Source organism: Amblyomma maculatum, chromosome 1 (assembly GCF_055883805.1).
Source record: "Amblyomma maculatum isolate TAMU_Amacu chromosome 1, ASM5588380v1, whole genome shotgun sequence".
In the NCBI taxonomy this organism is placed as follows: domain Eukaryota; kingdom Metazoa; phylum Arthropoda; class Arachnida; order Ixodida; family Ixodidae; genus Amblyomma; species Amblyomma maculatum.
Genome location: NC_139344.1, coordinates 97578123 through 97596007, shown reverse-complemented (window position 1 = coordinate 97596007; position 17885 = coordinate 97578123). Strand labels below are relative to the sequence as shown.

The following is a 17885-nucleotide window of genomic DNA, read 5'->3' as shown; positions in this document are numbered from 1 at the left end:
AACTGAATACCCATGCAACAATGGCAGTCTTTGGGCAACAAGCGGATGATATTCCTTGCGGCAAATATTTATGAGATGCCGCCAGGTAAAGAAGAACTATTTCGATTCAGTCACCTGAAGTTAATGCAAGTATGAAAGAACCTGTCCCACTCGAAGAGAACAATATACCAACAAATTGGTTGTCAACTTATTTAGTGTTGTGTGTTGTGTTGTGTTGGGTTTAATGGCACATAAGCAGCTCAGGCTATCATGTGCCAAGCACAAGGTTGTAAGTGGCGTACACTATTTATTCTACAGTTTCCATAAAACATTTGCTTCCTTTAAAAAGCTAAAACCACATGATAGATCGACAAGTCCGCTTTCACCAAAAATCAAAGCTGGATGGAAAGGAATGTGTTCATCGTAAAATCGAGTAAAATACTTTTACCTTAGCATTTCAAATCTTGTGCATGAAAGTAAAACGTGGTTTATGGTGAGTTCCTATCCGCATTCTTCACACAGAGGTTTGTTTTCTTTTCTCAACAAAAAATTGTGTGTCATATGTGTGTGGCCAATGCGGAGACTGCATAAAATCACTTCTATAAAACGTTCTTGATGATGAAACAGCGCTAAAATATATATATTTTTAAAACACGCATCTCGTAAGATTTTGCTGCTGATAATAAATGGGAATATGATCATAGGAATAGCAGAGATCGCTTGCAGTAAGCAAACCTTGCGACGAAAAATTAACTATATAATTGTTGACTAAAGCAACTTTCGATGAGGTCATTATGGGACATAATTTAAGGTCATTATTCTATAGGTATCAATTGTCCATTTTATCTTATATTTGGATATCAGCATGACGGCAGCGTCAGACAAACGCAACTAACGCCCAGTCAGAGAAACTGCAGGATAGCAGTTCCCGCCGTTGACAAGTCATCGCCACTCCCCACACACATCGGCAAACAGGTGGTTGAGTCATGTAGGCAATGCTGAAATCTGATTGCCTGGTAGTGGACATTTGAACACCCTGCCTAATTGTCACCCAACAAAAGTAGCCAGGATAGAGTAAATGGATCTGAATTGGATAATGGATACTTAAGAATAGAACCCCAGTGAAGGTGTGGGAACTTCCACAGTAGCCGCTCAAGCAATAAAGAGTATATGAATGATCGGTTGACCCAACAAATGTAGCGCGATTAGCACTGCTCCTAAACATGACATGAAACGGCTACATTCGCTGTCTTTCTTTCCTCAAATTGTTACGGTAAGCCGTCTCTAGAAATCATTTAAGAATAAAACGTAGATCGAAAGCTGCCCTCACGGCTAGTGATGCGCTGCCGCCTCTCTGTTCCACATAAAAGTTACACACTAATTGTAATCAGGCTTGTAGACTTCAGCCGACCTGATCAGGAGCATGATGTTTTGTCATTTCTGACCGAATGGCTTCGCTGCTACAAAAGTTTTTCTTTCAGCTAGGTACTTTCTGAAAGCAAAAATTTGCACGCGAAAGCTCCAAAATGCCGATTAGCGCTACTTGTCGCCTGTTCCGCGGATGGGACCTCACATACCAGCATGGCGGTTGTTCATAACTCGGCCGCTAGATGGCTCCACATACACAAAATGGCAGCGCCCATAATAAAACGGTCTATATATAACTGCCGCTACCTCCACAGCAGCTTTTGTGTCCTTTTATATACAAACATATACAAGGGTAATACTGCAGATGAATGGGATGCAGACAGCGCAGCATTCCCACCTTCGATTAAGATCACAGGCACATGAAATATCACGTCAAAACTTCTTATGACTTCATATCATATACAGCAAAACATGCATGAGTCGCAGGTGTTTGCTGCTGCGTTATTTGTCATTCGGCCGAAAAGCAACAAGAAAAATTAAAGTTGCAAACGAACTGATCAAGTTTCAATGCACGTTAGCCGCAAAGGCAATCCGTCGCCGAAGGGTCTAATTGTCACACTTGATGCCGCTGCCCTTTGCTCTTATCTTTATCCGACCGCAAGAAACATGTGGAAACAAATGCCATTTTCTTTTTGTGCCTCGTGGCGCAACCAACCGCACCACAGCTTGCAGGAATATCGGTAATTATGCTCGAAGACACAGCAAGTGCCGCACATCCAATGCAGACGGTGTGGGCTTTTGCCTACACCCCGAACGTCACTGCTGTCACCAGCGCCGCAGCATCTCCACTGACATCACGGGCTGACGCTTGTCTATACAGTAAAATTTGACCAACATTGATTTGAAAATTTGCATAATTCAAACTAAAAGCATGGTCCAAGCTGAAGCTCATGCAAGTCTATGACATCAGATGTATGTTAATTTGAACATGGGTGGGCTCGTTCTGGTTATTTCAGACGGGCACTGCATCGAGGTATGGACCCAAGCAGCGATCCGTCAACAAATTAGACCTCGCCAAATCTTAACTGCACAAAACAGTGGTGCCCGTACATTTTGTCCATGCTATGGCAAACACGACGACGATCAGAAGGTCTCATGTCCGAGTTATAATTCAGTCATATAAGTTTCAGCTTCATTTTCCTTAACTTCACACCACCACATGGCTGCGATCAGGCATGCTGCCAGTCATGCTGTTTTGCATGGTGCTTGGTGCATCCTTGTTCTGAATATCTACACGCTGCTCCCAGTACGCTCTGAAAACTGCATAGTGGAGATGTGCAGCACTGCAAGCTTCACCGCATGGACTGTGCGGTGAAACACCACTGCTACTGCGTTGCACTGCAAAAAAAGTTGGTGGAGGTCTTTACAATATTGGAACACTCCTAGGACTGTCTAGATCTGCTTAACCGAAAGTGTGGATGTGACAAACAGCATAAAGTCATGCAAAATGCTATTCTTCTACAGCTGCCCAATGTTCTTAAGCATTCAGTAAACGGCCTATTTATACAGTTTTCACATGTGGTAAGCAGGTGACAAGCAGGCGAGGCATAGAGAAACACTAACAAAATTCAGATGATTAACCGGGGAGTTTTCCAGCTTCTAACATGTGTACTTAAGAAAATTAGACTACATGCACAGCGCACAATGTGCTATCATTATGCACTGCGGCTGTATTACACTTCTTACGGTTGCGAGACTTCAGTAAAGGGGGTCTGGCAGAGAACTAAGGGCTGCAGTACCACACACAGCACCTCTGCATGAGATATATGAGTGCTGGAAGTACCACATCATGCTTACCCTCGTCCTTATCTTCGCGGTTCTCTTTCTCGGCATCCTCCTTTTCAATGCCATTCTCAGCTTGTGCCGCATCGCCTGTGCTGCCATCTTCCAGTGCGCTGGGGTCAAACGGAGTCTTCTTCTTCTTCTTCTTTTTCTTTAGGGATGGGTCAAAAATCTGCAAAATAACAAAGTCTAGTTCTGCTATGCTGTCTAAATGGCAATTTGTTTAAACAGCAATCCTTATAATACTCTCGTCCTTAACAAGGTACACTTGATTTGATGCTATAATGTTTCTAATCTAACCAATACATTATTCTAATCACTACACACTTCACCAGAGAAGGCGTCCTTTAATCCCAGTAAAACAACAAATTAAACAGCAGCTAATCAATTGTGCTTCTGCATGAAGAACTTCCCCAATATTTCATTCATACTCCAGAGTAACAATTGCATGTTATCTTACTTAGCAGGCAGCAAGGTCAAAACAAATGCTGCTATTTTGTACAAACAGACAAAGTAAGCTCGTTGAAGATGCTAGCATTTCCGCACATTTGTGTATAAAAGTGTTAATTGGCGAGTGTTCACTGCACGGTACTAAGTTTTATGGGCCACTATGATTAGATTAACCATTTAACCACCAACCCTGAGAATCGTCACAAGAGACTGTACCAATATCACCAATGACAAGCAACACTTAAGCCTGATGTTAAATGGTCAGCAGCTGCGTTTGTTGCAATTCTATATTCCAAGGGTGCAGTAGCTGCAAAACCATGTCTTGCACCTTTAGTACATGCTTTAAGCCAGACAAATCACTTCATAATGCTTCAAGAAAAGGAACTACTTGCAGCAGTTCCATCAGTGGTGTTGCTGACGATATAGAATTTGTTTCCAACAGCGACGGACTTTATTTGCGACATTCACGCCCTGAGGCAAGCCAACATCCAAGAATGTTTGCACACACTGAGAGAAAGCCACCCTCAAGAGCAATTTTTTTTTTAATTCTTGTATTAATTCTAACCAGAAACCAATGAAGTGATATATTTTCATAAATTGAGGTAATATATTTTCATAACAAACATGAAGAAAAAAAAAAGGACTTGAGCAAATGGCTTTGGTACTTTTGGGATTCAATTTGGCTACTAAAGGGTTAAATAAAAAGTAACGAGTAAACTTGGCCTATTAAAAAGCATTGCTTGTCTGTCACTCGAGAGCACTAAATAATTCTGATATTTGTGGCAGCACTGCGAGTGATACTGAATGCAAATGCTTAGCAGAAATTATAACTTCTTGAGCAAAGGAATACAAACCCAAATGCAAGTAATTCCAGTTACATAAATGTACAAATGAAAGCTACGAGCTGCAAAATATAACTGCAGTGTCCCTTTCAGTGTTCATCCTGTCACACTAGCACAATAGAAGATTAAAAGTGATTCTAATTGAATGCCATTTCGATGCATCGAATATCTTTTTTATATGGATACTACAGGCACATCACAGCACATAACAGGTGTTTGAAATCATTGTGTAGATTTTAAAGTGGATTAATACGTTTCTCTACGATATCACAGGCGTCATATGCTATTTACGTCCATGCTGCAGCGCTTTACCCCCAAGCCAAGTCACCCATAAATCCGATAAATGCAAACAAAAATTATGCCCGACATGGTGGAACACAACGCAGACGCACACACATACATGGAGCATGCAATTAACATCTGAAAAGTTGAGTGCTCAGTTACAGCTTTAAATACTTTAATGACAAATACAAGTGCAGGGGTGGAAGCAGGCTTGAGAATTTTAGAGCAGCTTTGGGAGCAGTGATAAAGACATTTTGGAGCAGCTATAGAGCAACCAAACTAGAGTTTTGTAGCATTTAAATTATGTTTTGGAGCACGTTTCTAAGGTCAAATGCCTTTGATAATTGCAGTTTTCTTTTTCTGAAATTTAAAATTACAATCTGATTCCTCGTTATGCAAGTTCAACGCTTTTCCAACTTCACACTCATCTCTGACGAGACAAACGGCCAAAGCATGTAAAGATATATATATATATATATATATATATATATATATATATATATATATATATATATAAACACAGGCTGACCTTAGCAACAACTTGTAACAGAGTAGCAGCAAACAGCACTTGCTGGTGTCTTTCATAACTGAACACCTAGTCTCAACTAATGCGCTTACCTATTTTGACTTGGTGGATTCAAATGCCGAGTCTACCACTTCGATGCGCTTGAGCAGCGATACTAATTTGGACTACAGATGAATGGGCATGAGATTTGAACCCCCTATCTTGTGCATATCCACCTATTTATTTAGAATACAACTCAAAGCCACCTCATATAGGGTATTACACTTGTCTGCCAAAAAGGAGCCTTCAGACTACAATAACGTGCCTTGATAAGCTTGGCGCCAGTGCCTACCATTGGATCACATACTGCAGCGCCACCTCGATGGCCTTGTTTGTAAACATGGAGGAGGTCTACAGCGGTGGAACCAGATCGAGAATTTCGGAGCAGCTTTTAGACAGACGGCATTGAAGATTACATCTTCCTTCAGCTTTACTTCACTGCCTCCTGCCAATAGTTCATCATTCTTTGCTTGAGCAATACTGGGGCTCAATTTTAATATCTTGGCAGTATGCCATATGCCTTTCCAACACTCTTGAGAAGCTTCCTAGTGATTGACAGCTTTGCCATACCCACCCATAATGCTTCAAGTATGATTTTCTGACGTCAGCCTGATGTGCTTTTCAGGGACAAACGGGTTCGATGTTGAAGTACTGGCTTGTTTTCATAGTAAAAGCATCACAAAGACGTGTATTTTTTGCAGCCGGACAAGTTTCCTAACAGCTCGCAGTAGTTTACGCTATCTGCTTAGTTTGCTGAACGCTACTCTCTCCACTGCAATTCAAAAGGCTGGAAGGAGGTGCTATGTAACATACATAGCGGATTTTTTTTGCAATTAACTATCTCCAATCCCCTGTGGCTCATAGCAAATTTACTTGTGAACAAATATTTATTATGCTCCATGCTTCCTTGCCTTACAAAAAATTTTATTTGTATTAAGCCTAGTGCAAGATACATTATCTTTTCCCTTGGTGCTGTGACATTGTTCCCGTGTTTTGTTAAATTTCATGGCAGAACATCAAGGCAGCCAGTTTGGAGCAGTTTTGGAGCAATATTGCATTTTGGAGCAGAATGGAGCAGGGAAAACAGTTTGGAGCAGAATGGAGCAGCGCTTCCACCCCTGCAAGTGTCAAAGTGACCAGCAAGAAACAAACGACCCAAAATGATAAACTGTCACAGGCAGGGGAGGGCGACTGCTGTGACCAAGAGTAATGTCCTTCCACAAATGTCTGCGATGCAGTTTCACACCAATATTTACATCTCTTCAGCAAAACTCGAAAAACAAATATTAACTTTCATCATGCACACAGTTTTCCACGCCACTTGTCCCTGCGGCACATCTATGTCCGAAGTGTACATTCAATCAGAGATCCAATGCAATCGAGTTTCAAATGGACAAATGTCAGCCGAACCTAATGACATTGAATGTTCTCTTGTAGCAGCCAATTACTGGCATCAGATGCTAATGCCATTCGATTTGAACTACATTAAATTTGCTAGTGTGACGGGGGTATAAGAATCTAACACAAGATAAGTGCACCTCCTTTGTACCCCACAAGCCAGTTTAAGCACAAAGGCACAAGTCAAATCAAACAGTGCAGAAATAGTAAACAAAATGGTCCAGATGCAGGTAGTTCCCATTACAAGGAGGTTGCCATACTTTTTTTTTCAGTGTTCATGTCACACTATCATCAAGCGCTAAATCTAAAATATAGTAAGCACATGTAATAAGCATGCAATGCTGATGTCCACAAATACCCATTTGTTGCAGCTAACATGGTAGCTGCCTGGTGCGTCTGAAGTGAATATACCACATTTTATAACTATGCCACAGTGTCATAGCCATGCAGGTGGCGCTGGTAAACTCTCAAGGTTTGGTTACAGGCAACATTATTGCCAAATAAAATACAAGGCTAGACAGCCGTTGCTGTAGCTCAGTTGGTAAGCGCACTGGACATGCTATTCAGACGTCGTGGGTTTGGTTCCTACTGGCGAAGCGTTTTATTCTTGTACTTTGTAACTAATTCTCTTTCTCCCTAGTATGGTTACAGCACTAACACAGATTAATTGGAAAAAATAATACAATTTCCTTAGCCTAACCGACTGTTGGGCTCTTCCATTCGAGTGTCATAGTCATTTTTGTTCATATCAACTTAAGGCCGGTTTTGTTAAGCTTATTTATTCTATTTCAAACTGCTTTAGTACTCATAATTATAGTTTGAACAATACATGCGCATTTTAGTCAGTGCCATACTCTGCACGTGACCTAGGCGGTGCGGCAACAGTCATATTTATTATAGAGTTGCATAGAGTTACCATACCAACCATACACAGTGCCCATGATGTCAGTATTTACACAGTATATACAATTGAGAAAACAAGACTACTGTATGGAAAAATTAAGTTTTAATTTGTTCTGTGTCTCTCAACTCCATAATTGGGTATTAGTTAATTTGGGAAAGGAGCTTTTCAGTGATGCAAGAAAAACATATTGCTAGAAAAGGCAGTACTGTCCCTTTAATTTAGAAAGGTGCAAGTCTGCCAACTCACACCCACCTTATTTAACCTTTCATCCATCCACTATTAGCATATCCATAATTAGAGGAATATCTAAATCATACTTCACACCATGAGAGGTGGTTCACTCACAAATATTTCTAGTATGTCCAATCATTCAAATCCACACAAAGCAAACTTTGCTTCATGCCATCACAGCAACATATTCTATGGTGAGACAGACAAAATAAGTGCAACAATGTGCTTTTAGTATTTTCCTTCCATTTGGCTACCATTAGAGTGGATGATGATTGATGGCAGAGGGAATGCGATTTACAGCAATAGCCCATGACACTCACAGGTAACACAGTCATCATTCCAGCTTCACTTCCCCTACACTGCTTGGTATTTGTGCCAATCCCATATGGATGCAGTGTTGGAGCTGTGTCAAACTGAGTGGAAGAGGATAAGCCACTTTAATTTTCTCCTTCCTTGTTCCTTGGTAGTAAATAGCCAGTTGATGTTTAGAAAAAATCTGTCCTTGAGTAACATTACATATTACATGCTGTTCGCCATCTCAAAGCTGCATGTGTGCTATGGGAAGCTGCTGTAGTAGAGGGCTCAGGATTATTTAAACCCATCTGATGTTCATTAATGTGCACAGACCAACCACAGCAGCCGCATTTCGATGCAGGCTAAATATAATAATGCCCATGCAACATAGTGATTATTCATCCAGAGCTACTACAGCGTCCCTCATGACACGTGTAGCTTTGGGCATTCAATTCCGACATTTACAATTTACTACGCATTGACATTGTTATTTTGCCTTCATATGAAGTCATATTGCAACGATGAACCTACAAGACACCATGTGCTGCCTAGTCACTAAAAGGACTCTGAGGACAAATGAAGTTGACCTGTGTTGATAGGGCAGTGCATCCTAACCACAGAGACCATTCTCACCAGACACTGCTAAAAAAGAAAAAAAAATACAGGCATCACCATCCCTGGCTAATTTCACAAGATATGTGCATCGACAGATTTCTGGTGGATGTAGATCCCAGACGCAATGCTAAAGTTAGGGGTTGACTTTCGTTGTCCAGCTTGAATTTATTGATTCAGTTTCATGACATGCAGCCATACGTGCAGTTTTTCAAACAAATGGGCTACGTTGAGAGTCCCTAGGCAAGGAGCGGTGTAAGCCCACTACACACCTTTAACATTTCAGGATGTGGTTGCAAATTTATTGTGAACCAATCAATCGACAGCACAAGTCGTTAGGTGTGCAATGCAACTGCCATACCGCCTGGTTGATTCAAAGCATCTGCACTGCTCTGTCCGCTTACATGCCTCACCAGAATGGGAAGCACTACATCCTTGCCTCCTGCTAATCAAGCAGTGCCACTTCACTATCGTCACCAGTTTAGACAATTAAATAGGTTTATCAACTTCAGACAATGACATAAATCCATGCATGGCCAACAAGAAAAAGTATAATGACCTGGTCGGCACGACAATCCAGTAGCAGTTCCATTGATACTATCAACATGAAGACCATGACACGCCTCATTCTCAATCCAAGGAAAACAACAGACGATGACTTATTGCATTTCTCATGCAGAGCTTCAGAATCATAGCAACTACCTGGATGCCTAATATGCATCAATTTGATAAACAGGCATTTTCCCACTTATTCCCAGCAAAACTCAGCTACAGCATTCAACAGCAGATATTTATTTCTGTATAGCTAGCTTCAGAGCTCAAGCAGGAACACCAAAATCTAATACCTCAAGTGCAATAACGGTGTGCCGCATACCAAAATGCAATGATAAAGATGACCGAGTATAATGGCAAGTCGTAAAGATCCTCTGAAGACCATTTCACAGCTTCAATTTTTCTTTCTTTTTGCCTGAATTGCTGCTCAGAAGTGAGTGAGTAGTCTTTAATAATCAATGGAGCTGACAGGAAGGCCTATTCAAAGAGAACTTTAGGTCTACTCGATTTGATGCACTTTCTGCACCAGTTCTGGCAGGATCCAAGGGGGTGCCGAGAGCGTGCACCGCGACACTAGCGCCGCTGGCGTTGCACGTTTGCTGCACTCGGCAAGCGGCCAGTTTGGAGATTCACTGAACTCGCGCTTACCGTTGCTCGCACTGAACTAGGCCTGCACCTTTGAAAAGAAATAGCAAGGTGCAAGAGTCACGCGCTGCACTAGAAAAACGATTACGATGGTTCAGCACTCAATGAACTAGTGCAGCCAGTTCAGCCAAATCGAGTAAATCTTTTATTTGGGGCACCGTGTCACTGTCCCTATGAAGAAAAAGAAGTGACCTCACACGCGTGCCCGTTATTCAGATGTGACGGTAATTAGGCTTAATGCCTTGCTTACAACGAGGCCACTAAAAATTTCCGCAACAAGAAAGCATGATAAAGCAATATATCAAGAAACGTGTCAATGAACAACATGACGCAACTTAAGAAGCACTTTATCAATGCCTATACACCGCCCGATCGTAAACATGCAGCAAAACCTGCTTCGACTTCGTTGCATACAATAAAATTGCCAAAACGGTATTGCAGCAAGATACAAGCCAGTAAAATTCACTGTCGGCAACGTGCTTGCCAACGGGTTATTACTGGCACGTATGCTGCAACTTGGGCTGCCATATTGCTAATAAACACCACGTTGCACATTTCCTATAAGAAAATCACTGAGATTATGTCAGAACATTCATTCAGTGGTAACGTCAAGGTCTCCTCATGGCGGGGTACAATAAACCTCAGTCAAGATTTTTTAATGTCTCAAGACGTCGCAATTGAGCAGCCAGCCACAAGGCTTCTGCTAAGCCTAACCACGACCTTACTTTTCCTTTTGTTTCTATGAAACACTTTAAAAACACCGCTTCGGCAGAAGGTATTCAACAAGCCAAACGCGGCAAAATTTCTGTAGCAGTCCACACTCCGATATATTTCGTATTTGCGGCAAACTTCACGTGCGGCAGGGGTGGGGAAGGAGTGGGGTTTGAAAGCTACCACACTTCACCAAACAATACTTTGGTCTTGAGGTAAACAGATGCAAGGTTGTCTCACACTTTCGTCGTCTGCCATGCTGGTGAACTGAAGATCGGCTTAACCAACAAGCTTTGGGCAAGGAAATGCGAATACCGCAAGGTGACCGACACAGACGACAAAAGACAAGTTGCACCGTGCACCCACACCGCACACCTCACCCGGCTACTTCTGACCTGGTGGCGAGGTTGCATGAGCAGCGCCAGTAGGTTGCCCATAGGCGGCGCTAGGAGCGTTGGCATTTCACGCCATTGCCATCGGGCGTAGACGATGGCGCTAATTTTGATCACGCTGAAAGTAATTGAGTCTGTGATGGAGCAATTTTTGCTTTCTTCTAAAATGGGAAGAACGTGTGCATACGTAAATAGATGTAGACTGTGTATGTGGCGAGCAAAATGGTGCTGGCACGCCTATTAAAAGGTAACTAGTCTGTAAATTTTTTAGTTATGTTGTTTTGTTATAATTACGGTGTGATCATTTATCGAATGTACAGGTCATTTGTAACGCAAGAGAAGTTCATCAATTCATATAGCTCCTAATTGCCATAAATGACACAGACCGGCGTGTGATGAGCACCGCTGTCAACGCGCCTAAAATAAACGTGCCAGGTTTCATGCAACGCAACGTATCAACATCGATCAGCAGAGGTATGCATTCGCTACAGTGTTCTATAGAAGCCTCCTAGAGCACTGTAGCATTCGCTGTGCATTCGCTCAGGAGGATATTTTTGCAGATCCTGAACGTGCATTCACGTGACCCAAAAGTGACGTAGAGGTACGCGACGCAGCGACGCAGCGTCGTCTCCCTCCGGGTGAAGCTGAATTGCCAAAATATATATATGACGTAAAATTGTTTTACCGTAAGCTAAATAACATATATTGTAAATTTCACAGCAATTTCAAACATCAATGTTTACGCGCGAGATGCTCTCATTCAGTTAAAATTATTTGCTTTTTTGCCACTACAAAACTGCATGTTTGTGGGCGCAGTTCAGTCGTGTCTGACTCTTCGTGACCCTATGGACCATGTCACGCCACGCTTTCCGGTCTCTCACTATCTTCCTAACATCACATAACTTCATCTGCAGTGCCTCGAGGATGCCATCTAACTGATCTAACCATCGCGTTCGCTGCCTACCCCTTCCCCGGCAACCCTCAACCTTTCCCAACATCAAATCTTTCTCCAGCGACTCCTCTCTTCTCATCAGATGACCAAAGTAGCTGAGCTTTAACTTTAGAATTTGACCCTCCAATGAGCAGTCAGGGTTTATGGTCGACAATATGGACTAATTTGATTTGGATGCGCGTGTGTGCAAATAACCCATGCGCAAGTACTCAATATATTTGTGACCCCGCATAAGGTCAGTACTCTTGCACGTTTTCCTTGTAGTGAGGAAGCAAACTCCCAATCCCTGCAGCGCACTGCGAAGCGCCACTCGAAATCCTTGCGTCGCTTCGAATACCAGCTCCAATTGCTCTAACCCCACCAAACCACCGGAAGAAAAAATGGCAGTAGTTTAGCTCTGGTTAAACTTGGTAAGTTGCGCAACCAATACTGCAATGATTGCGCTTAATGTGCGGCATGTAGTGTAGCTGCGGGTGTAGCTTGACGTGCGCCGTATGCAACGTATCGGACCTTGCTCGCATTGCATGCGGTGAGAGAGTGCGATCTGGGGAACGCCAGGAGTTGTCTTTTACGCTCTTCACACCTCTTTGCCTGTCTGGCAGCATTGCGAACTCGTTCTTTCTCAAGCCTTTTCTCGATCGTTCTTCAGCAGCCTCGTGAGCACGCGTTGTTGTCGCCTGGTTGCATTCCACCGTTCTTGACTACTCTGTGATTCTTCTCGCCCTGTTGTTGATGCCGAGTCATCGCTGTCCAAGGCATTCTGAAGACTCCATGCAGGATTATCACCAGGCGGCTTGCGCTCGCTGTTTTGCTAGCCGTTGTTCGTTCTTCAGCAGTCTCGATCAATTGAGCCCGTTGCCGTTTTCTAGCTTCGGCGCATCGCCGATGCTTCTTCTTGTAAGACCGCATAGCAACTGATTTACCCCGACGCGAACTCATTTCTCTGTTTTCACTTTCGCTCCTGTTAGCGATCGTCTTTTTATTAGTGCGCAATTCCTTACCCTGGGCGGCGGCCGTCCGCCCCTTGGACTCTGAGTGATCCGTCCCGACCACCGCTTTGCCGCACGTGCCTGGATTTCGACGCGCGCATGCAACCAATGCAACTTCGGACCTTGCTCGCATCGCATGCGGTGAGAGAGTGCGATCCGGGGAACGCCAGGAGTGCGAAGTGCCATAGCCTCCTTTATGCTATAGTGCCTAAATATACTTGCTAGCGTGCCGTGCGGAGGGGTCTCTCAATGGGAGGAGGTGGCCGCGCTGGCGATGCCTTCCAACTTTGGCCGCCAGGGGCGCTGCTAATCGTAAAGGAGGAAAATTCAGGAGGTTAAAGTAGCAAACCGCTGGAATGGAAAGAGGAAGCCACGGAGCTGGTGGATTAAGGAAATCAGGGAAGCTATTGAACAACGACGGGCTGCTTCAAGGGAACACCGAATGGCAAAGAAAGCACAGGTATCTCAGGAGGAAATCGACCAAAAATGGGAATCATATCGACAAAAGAAACTTCAAGTGCAGGCCCTCGTCCAAAGTAAAATAAGACAGTCCACCGATCGCTGGATGGCTGATATACACGATGCCTCTAGAGGCGGAGCAAGAAAATTCTGGAACCATATAAGCTGGCTAGGGAAGAATCAAAGAAAGCAGGATCGGATTCAAGAACGAGGAAAATTGTTTAAAGGGAGATAACGCAGTGAACTACATTACATCAGTTATAGCCGAGTCATTTAAGAGCGACGATAGGATAATCTCCGCAAATCAGGAAGCAACACAAGGTAGCAGAATACAAGGCAGCTTAGAACTGACCAATCTAAACTGGAAAAAGGCAGAAAAAAATATTCCTAAAAACACATCTACAGGAATAGATGGATTCCGATCAAGCTGATTAATGAACTCGGTCCAAAAAGTAAGGAAACGTTGTTAAAAGCTCTGGAAACTGTCATAACGAATAAGCAAATTCCGGACAGCTGGCGGCAGAGTAAAATCAATTTGATTTATAAAGGGAAAGGAGACAGGATGCACATAAAATCCTACAGGCCGATTACCATAACATCTGTTATGTACAGGTTAGCCATGCAGGCGGTGAAATTAAAGGTGCAAGCATGGGTTGAAAGCAACAAGATACTCGGAGAACTTCAGAACGGCTTTAGAAATGGTAGGCGCTCAGATGATAGCCTGTTCATGCTTACCCAATGCATCGAAATATCTAGAGTGCAAAATAGACCTTTGTATTTGGCCTTCCTGGACATAAACGGGGCGTACGACAACGTAAGCAGGGAACATCCTGTGGAACATATTAAAAGAAGAAGGTATCGGTTATGAGATAATAGAGTTCCTAGAGGAAATATACCGGGATAACAAAGTAGAAATTACGTGGGAAGGGATAAGAAGTACGGAGGATGTCAAAGTATGCAAAGGATTAAGACAAGGCTGTCCTCTATCACCGGTGCTGTTCATGCTTTATATGATAAACCTAGATCGGAGGATACAAGACAGTAACCTAGGTTTTAACCTGTCATATAGATTAGGTGGAAAGGTGATAGAGCAGCGCCTCCCCGGTCTGATGTATGCAGACGATATTGTGCTGCTAGCTGAGAGTCTGGAAGCATTGCAAACTCTAGTTAAGTATTGCGGAGACGAAGGGGACGCTCTAGGCTTCAGTTTCAGCGCAGTTAAGTCGGGTCTGATGATTTTCAACGGCTCAACTGATCAGGGTCTTAAAATACAAGGCCTTGAAATACCTAGAGTAGCAAAATATAAATATCTGGGGGCATGGGTAAACAAAGGATTGGCATACATTGGAAAGCATAAGCAATCACTTAAGGCCAAAGGGCGAAGGAATGCCAGGATAATGAAGCATAAGGCATTGTGGGGATACAATAGGTATGAGGTTTTGAAGGGTATTTGGAAAGAAATTATGGTGCCCGGACTTACTTTCGGAAATGCGGTTTTGTGCCTATAATCAGAGGTACAGTCGACATTAGAAACAAATCAGAGATCCGTTGGACGATTAGCACTAGGTGCCCACGGCAAAACTACATATGAGGCGGTACAGGGAGTTATGGGCTGGGCATTTTTCGAAGTACGGGAAGCTCAGAGTAAAATATTATATGAGGAACGCCTGAGGAAATTGGACAGTAACAGATGGGCAGCTAAAGTATTTAAATACCTGTACCTAAAAAGCGTTGACTCACAATGGAGGAAAAGAACTAGGAAACTAACTAGTAAGTGTGCTAGTAACAAGGACGGAGAAAAGCAACAGGTGAAAAACACAGAAGGTAAAAATTGGATAAATTCGATGGAAAAGAAACAGAGTGTGGAATTATACCGAAAGTGGAAAATGCCGATCAGGAAGAAAGATTTCTTTGATAACTCAAGAGGCAGTGCCCTACTTTTTGAAGCTAGATCAGGGTGCCTTAGAACACGCAGGTACAAAAAAGAAATTTAACAATGGAGATGACGCATGTGCTGTATGTGGAAACTCCAGTGAAACAATTGACCATATTATACTCGAATGTAATGGTATCCATCTGGAAGCTGGCGCAGGCGCAATCACTGTTCCTGAAGCTCTGGGGTTTAGAGATAACAGTGGCCGGGTGAATAAACTGGCGTTGGAAACTAGCAAAAAACGACTGGAAGATTGGTGGCCTAAAAGCAGAGAAGTGATATAATGTTAGTAATGTAGGAACAAAATTTAATAAATAGAATGATGGTTTAGTTAACCATTCTCAATTAATAATTAAGATATAGGGAGAAAAATGAGCATGATAGCTACTGCTACCACCCCGTTTCAAAGGGGACGCTCCTATATTCCATCCATCCATCGTGTAGGGTGCCTCCCCAACTCTATGGCCTCCCCTTTAGAGAGCGAGCGCATGGGCGCTGCCATATTTGTTCCGCCATTGCCGGCCTTCGGGCCTTCTGGCTTTCGGCGCGCTGGTACTCGGCTGCACGCTGTGGCGTACCCGCTATCGCTGGGGACAACGAGCTTCTAGACAGCCAAAAAACTTCACGTGAATGCTCATAGTGTGTGTGTAGGTGCTAAAAAAAATGTAAAATTTACCTACGTATTTCATTTATTGCGTCCTCCTAACTGTCTGCATTGGCTAGAACGTTTCGACAAACCGTCAGCCGTCGACTCGTTTTTCTTTTTCTTTCACCAATTCTCTCTCTTGCGCTCTTTGTGGAAAACATTGTAAAACTGAATAGATTACAAACTGATTATCCCCTCAAACTTTTTTTAATTTTCTTGAGCAAGGGGCAAACGCATGTTCAGATCGTGCTGGCTGACACGCACTATGAATGTTCACCATTTAACATTGTGGACAATATTTATTGCTCAATATGACGCATGTGTAATCCCCAACAGTTGAAAAGGTATAATTTTACCTCCTGTAAACGTCCTGGCTTCAAAAGATTATTACACTGCTTGAGGGCCGCCTCAGGCGCTCACTGGCATTCACCTGCGCTCAAACGAAAGTGACTGGAAACTGCATCGAAATTGAGAACCCACAGTAGGCAGCCCAAGCAAGCGGGAATATAAAAACATCTTCTCATGGTGAATTTCATCCTTGGCCCGTGCATTAGTTTCATAAAAGCAGCAGTTATTACATATATTGCAGCAGTGCTTGTCTAATTAAAGTTTGGTTTGATTTGTGGGGTTTAACGTCACAAAGCGACTCGCTATGAGTGGAGGATGCGGAGATTCCCACCCCCTGGGGTTTTTTACGTGCACTGATATCGCACAGCACACGGGCGCCTGTGTTTTCGGCTCCATCGAAAAGCAGCCGCCGAGGCAGGGATTCGATATCGCATGTCTTGGGAACAGTATCTAACTAAAGTAAGCAGATTCACTGACATGCCCAAACTGACTTTTCTTTTCTGCACAATCAATTCTTAAAAATGCATATACATTAATAGCTACGTCAAGGTACTTCTTAACGCCCTGCGAAAATAACGCGGCAGCAGTGGCGCAACATGCAACTCTTCAGAAAACGTCAGGGTCGTTCTCGCATTTACTGCCGGTGCTAAAATGAGCTGATGCGTGAGGTACAGCCTTTCTCTACAACAAACAGGCGCTTTCTTGTCCCAGCAAGGAACATGAACTCGTGATACACCTGCGAGAAAAACGGTGGCCTAGGCCATGATGTGCACCTTGTGTAGAAAGCATCGTCTGTTCTTCCGCCAATAAACAAATTCATTAGCTCTACTTCCTTGCAGAATACTTCGACTATACAGATTACCCCTGCATCAAAGCAGTTGTTTTTAAAAGTCAGCCGGCATTCTTACAAAAAAAGCACTGCAGCAGTCCGCACTGCGTGCCGATGCCTTCCGAAGGCCAGCAATGACGGCAATACTAGTGGCGCCACCTGTTGGGGAAAGTGGAACTACTCTATGTACCGTCACGGCCGGTCTCGAGGGAGAGAGCGCGGAGAGAAACGCGCTCTCCCTCGAGACCGGCCATGGTACCGTCGGCCGCCGGCGTGCCCTTGATTTGCCGAAGTTGCGCTGGTCGAGCCATCAGTGGTTCGAGCGCTTTGGACGCATGTACGCTGTTCTTTTGTTTTAGTCGTTCTGTTCCTTGCATTCATGTGAGAGAATTAAATTTGCAACGACTAATGATGCTAAAAATAAAGCATCAGGGCAGGGAAAAGACATATGTTTCGTGTCGCTCTGTCGGAGTGGCTACCGCTCGAATCAGGACTAGCTTTCTATGTTCGGTGTTCCATCGGACCCTGCGCAGCTTGCGTAGTGGAAGCGACTGATTAAAAGACAGGACCGCAGGTTGACATCAACGTGTGTTGTCTGCGAAAAATATTTTAAGGAGAGCTACATCGAGAGAACGTTCAAAGTGACGGTGAACGGCATCGTC

The 17885-nt window shown here is 43.4% G+C and overlaps 1 protein-coding gene across 2 annotated transcripts in view; it reads right to left on the bottom strand.

Moving 5' to 3' along the window:
• eIF2beta (eukaryotic translation initiation factor 2 subunit beta) overlaps nucleotides 1–11086 on the bottom strand; it is a 55145-nt gene extending 44059 nt beyond the window's left edge. For both annotated transcript variants that reach the window (XM_084588643.1, XM_084588644.1), the window contains exons 1-2: nucleotides 10916–11086; nucleotides 3205–3361 (exon numbers count right to left, since the gene is read on the bottom strand). In XM_084588643.1, the coding sequence (XP_084444769.1) occupies nucleotides 3205–3361; nucleotides 10916–10933 (175 nt within the window). In that variant the 5' untranslated portion in view covers nucleotides 10934–11086. The remainder of the gene's footprint in view (nucleotides 1–3204; nucleotides 3362–10915) is intronic.
• Between the last annotated feature and the right edge of the window lie 6799 nt (nucleotides 11087–17885).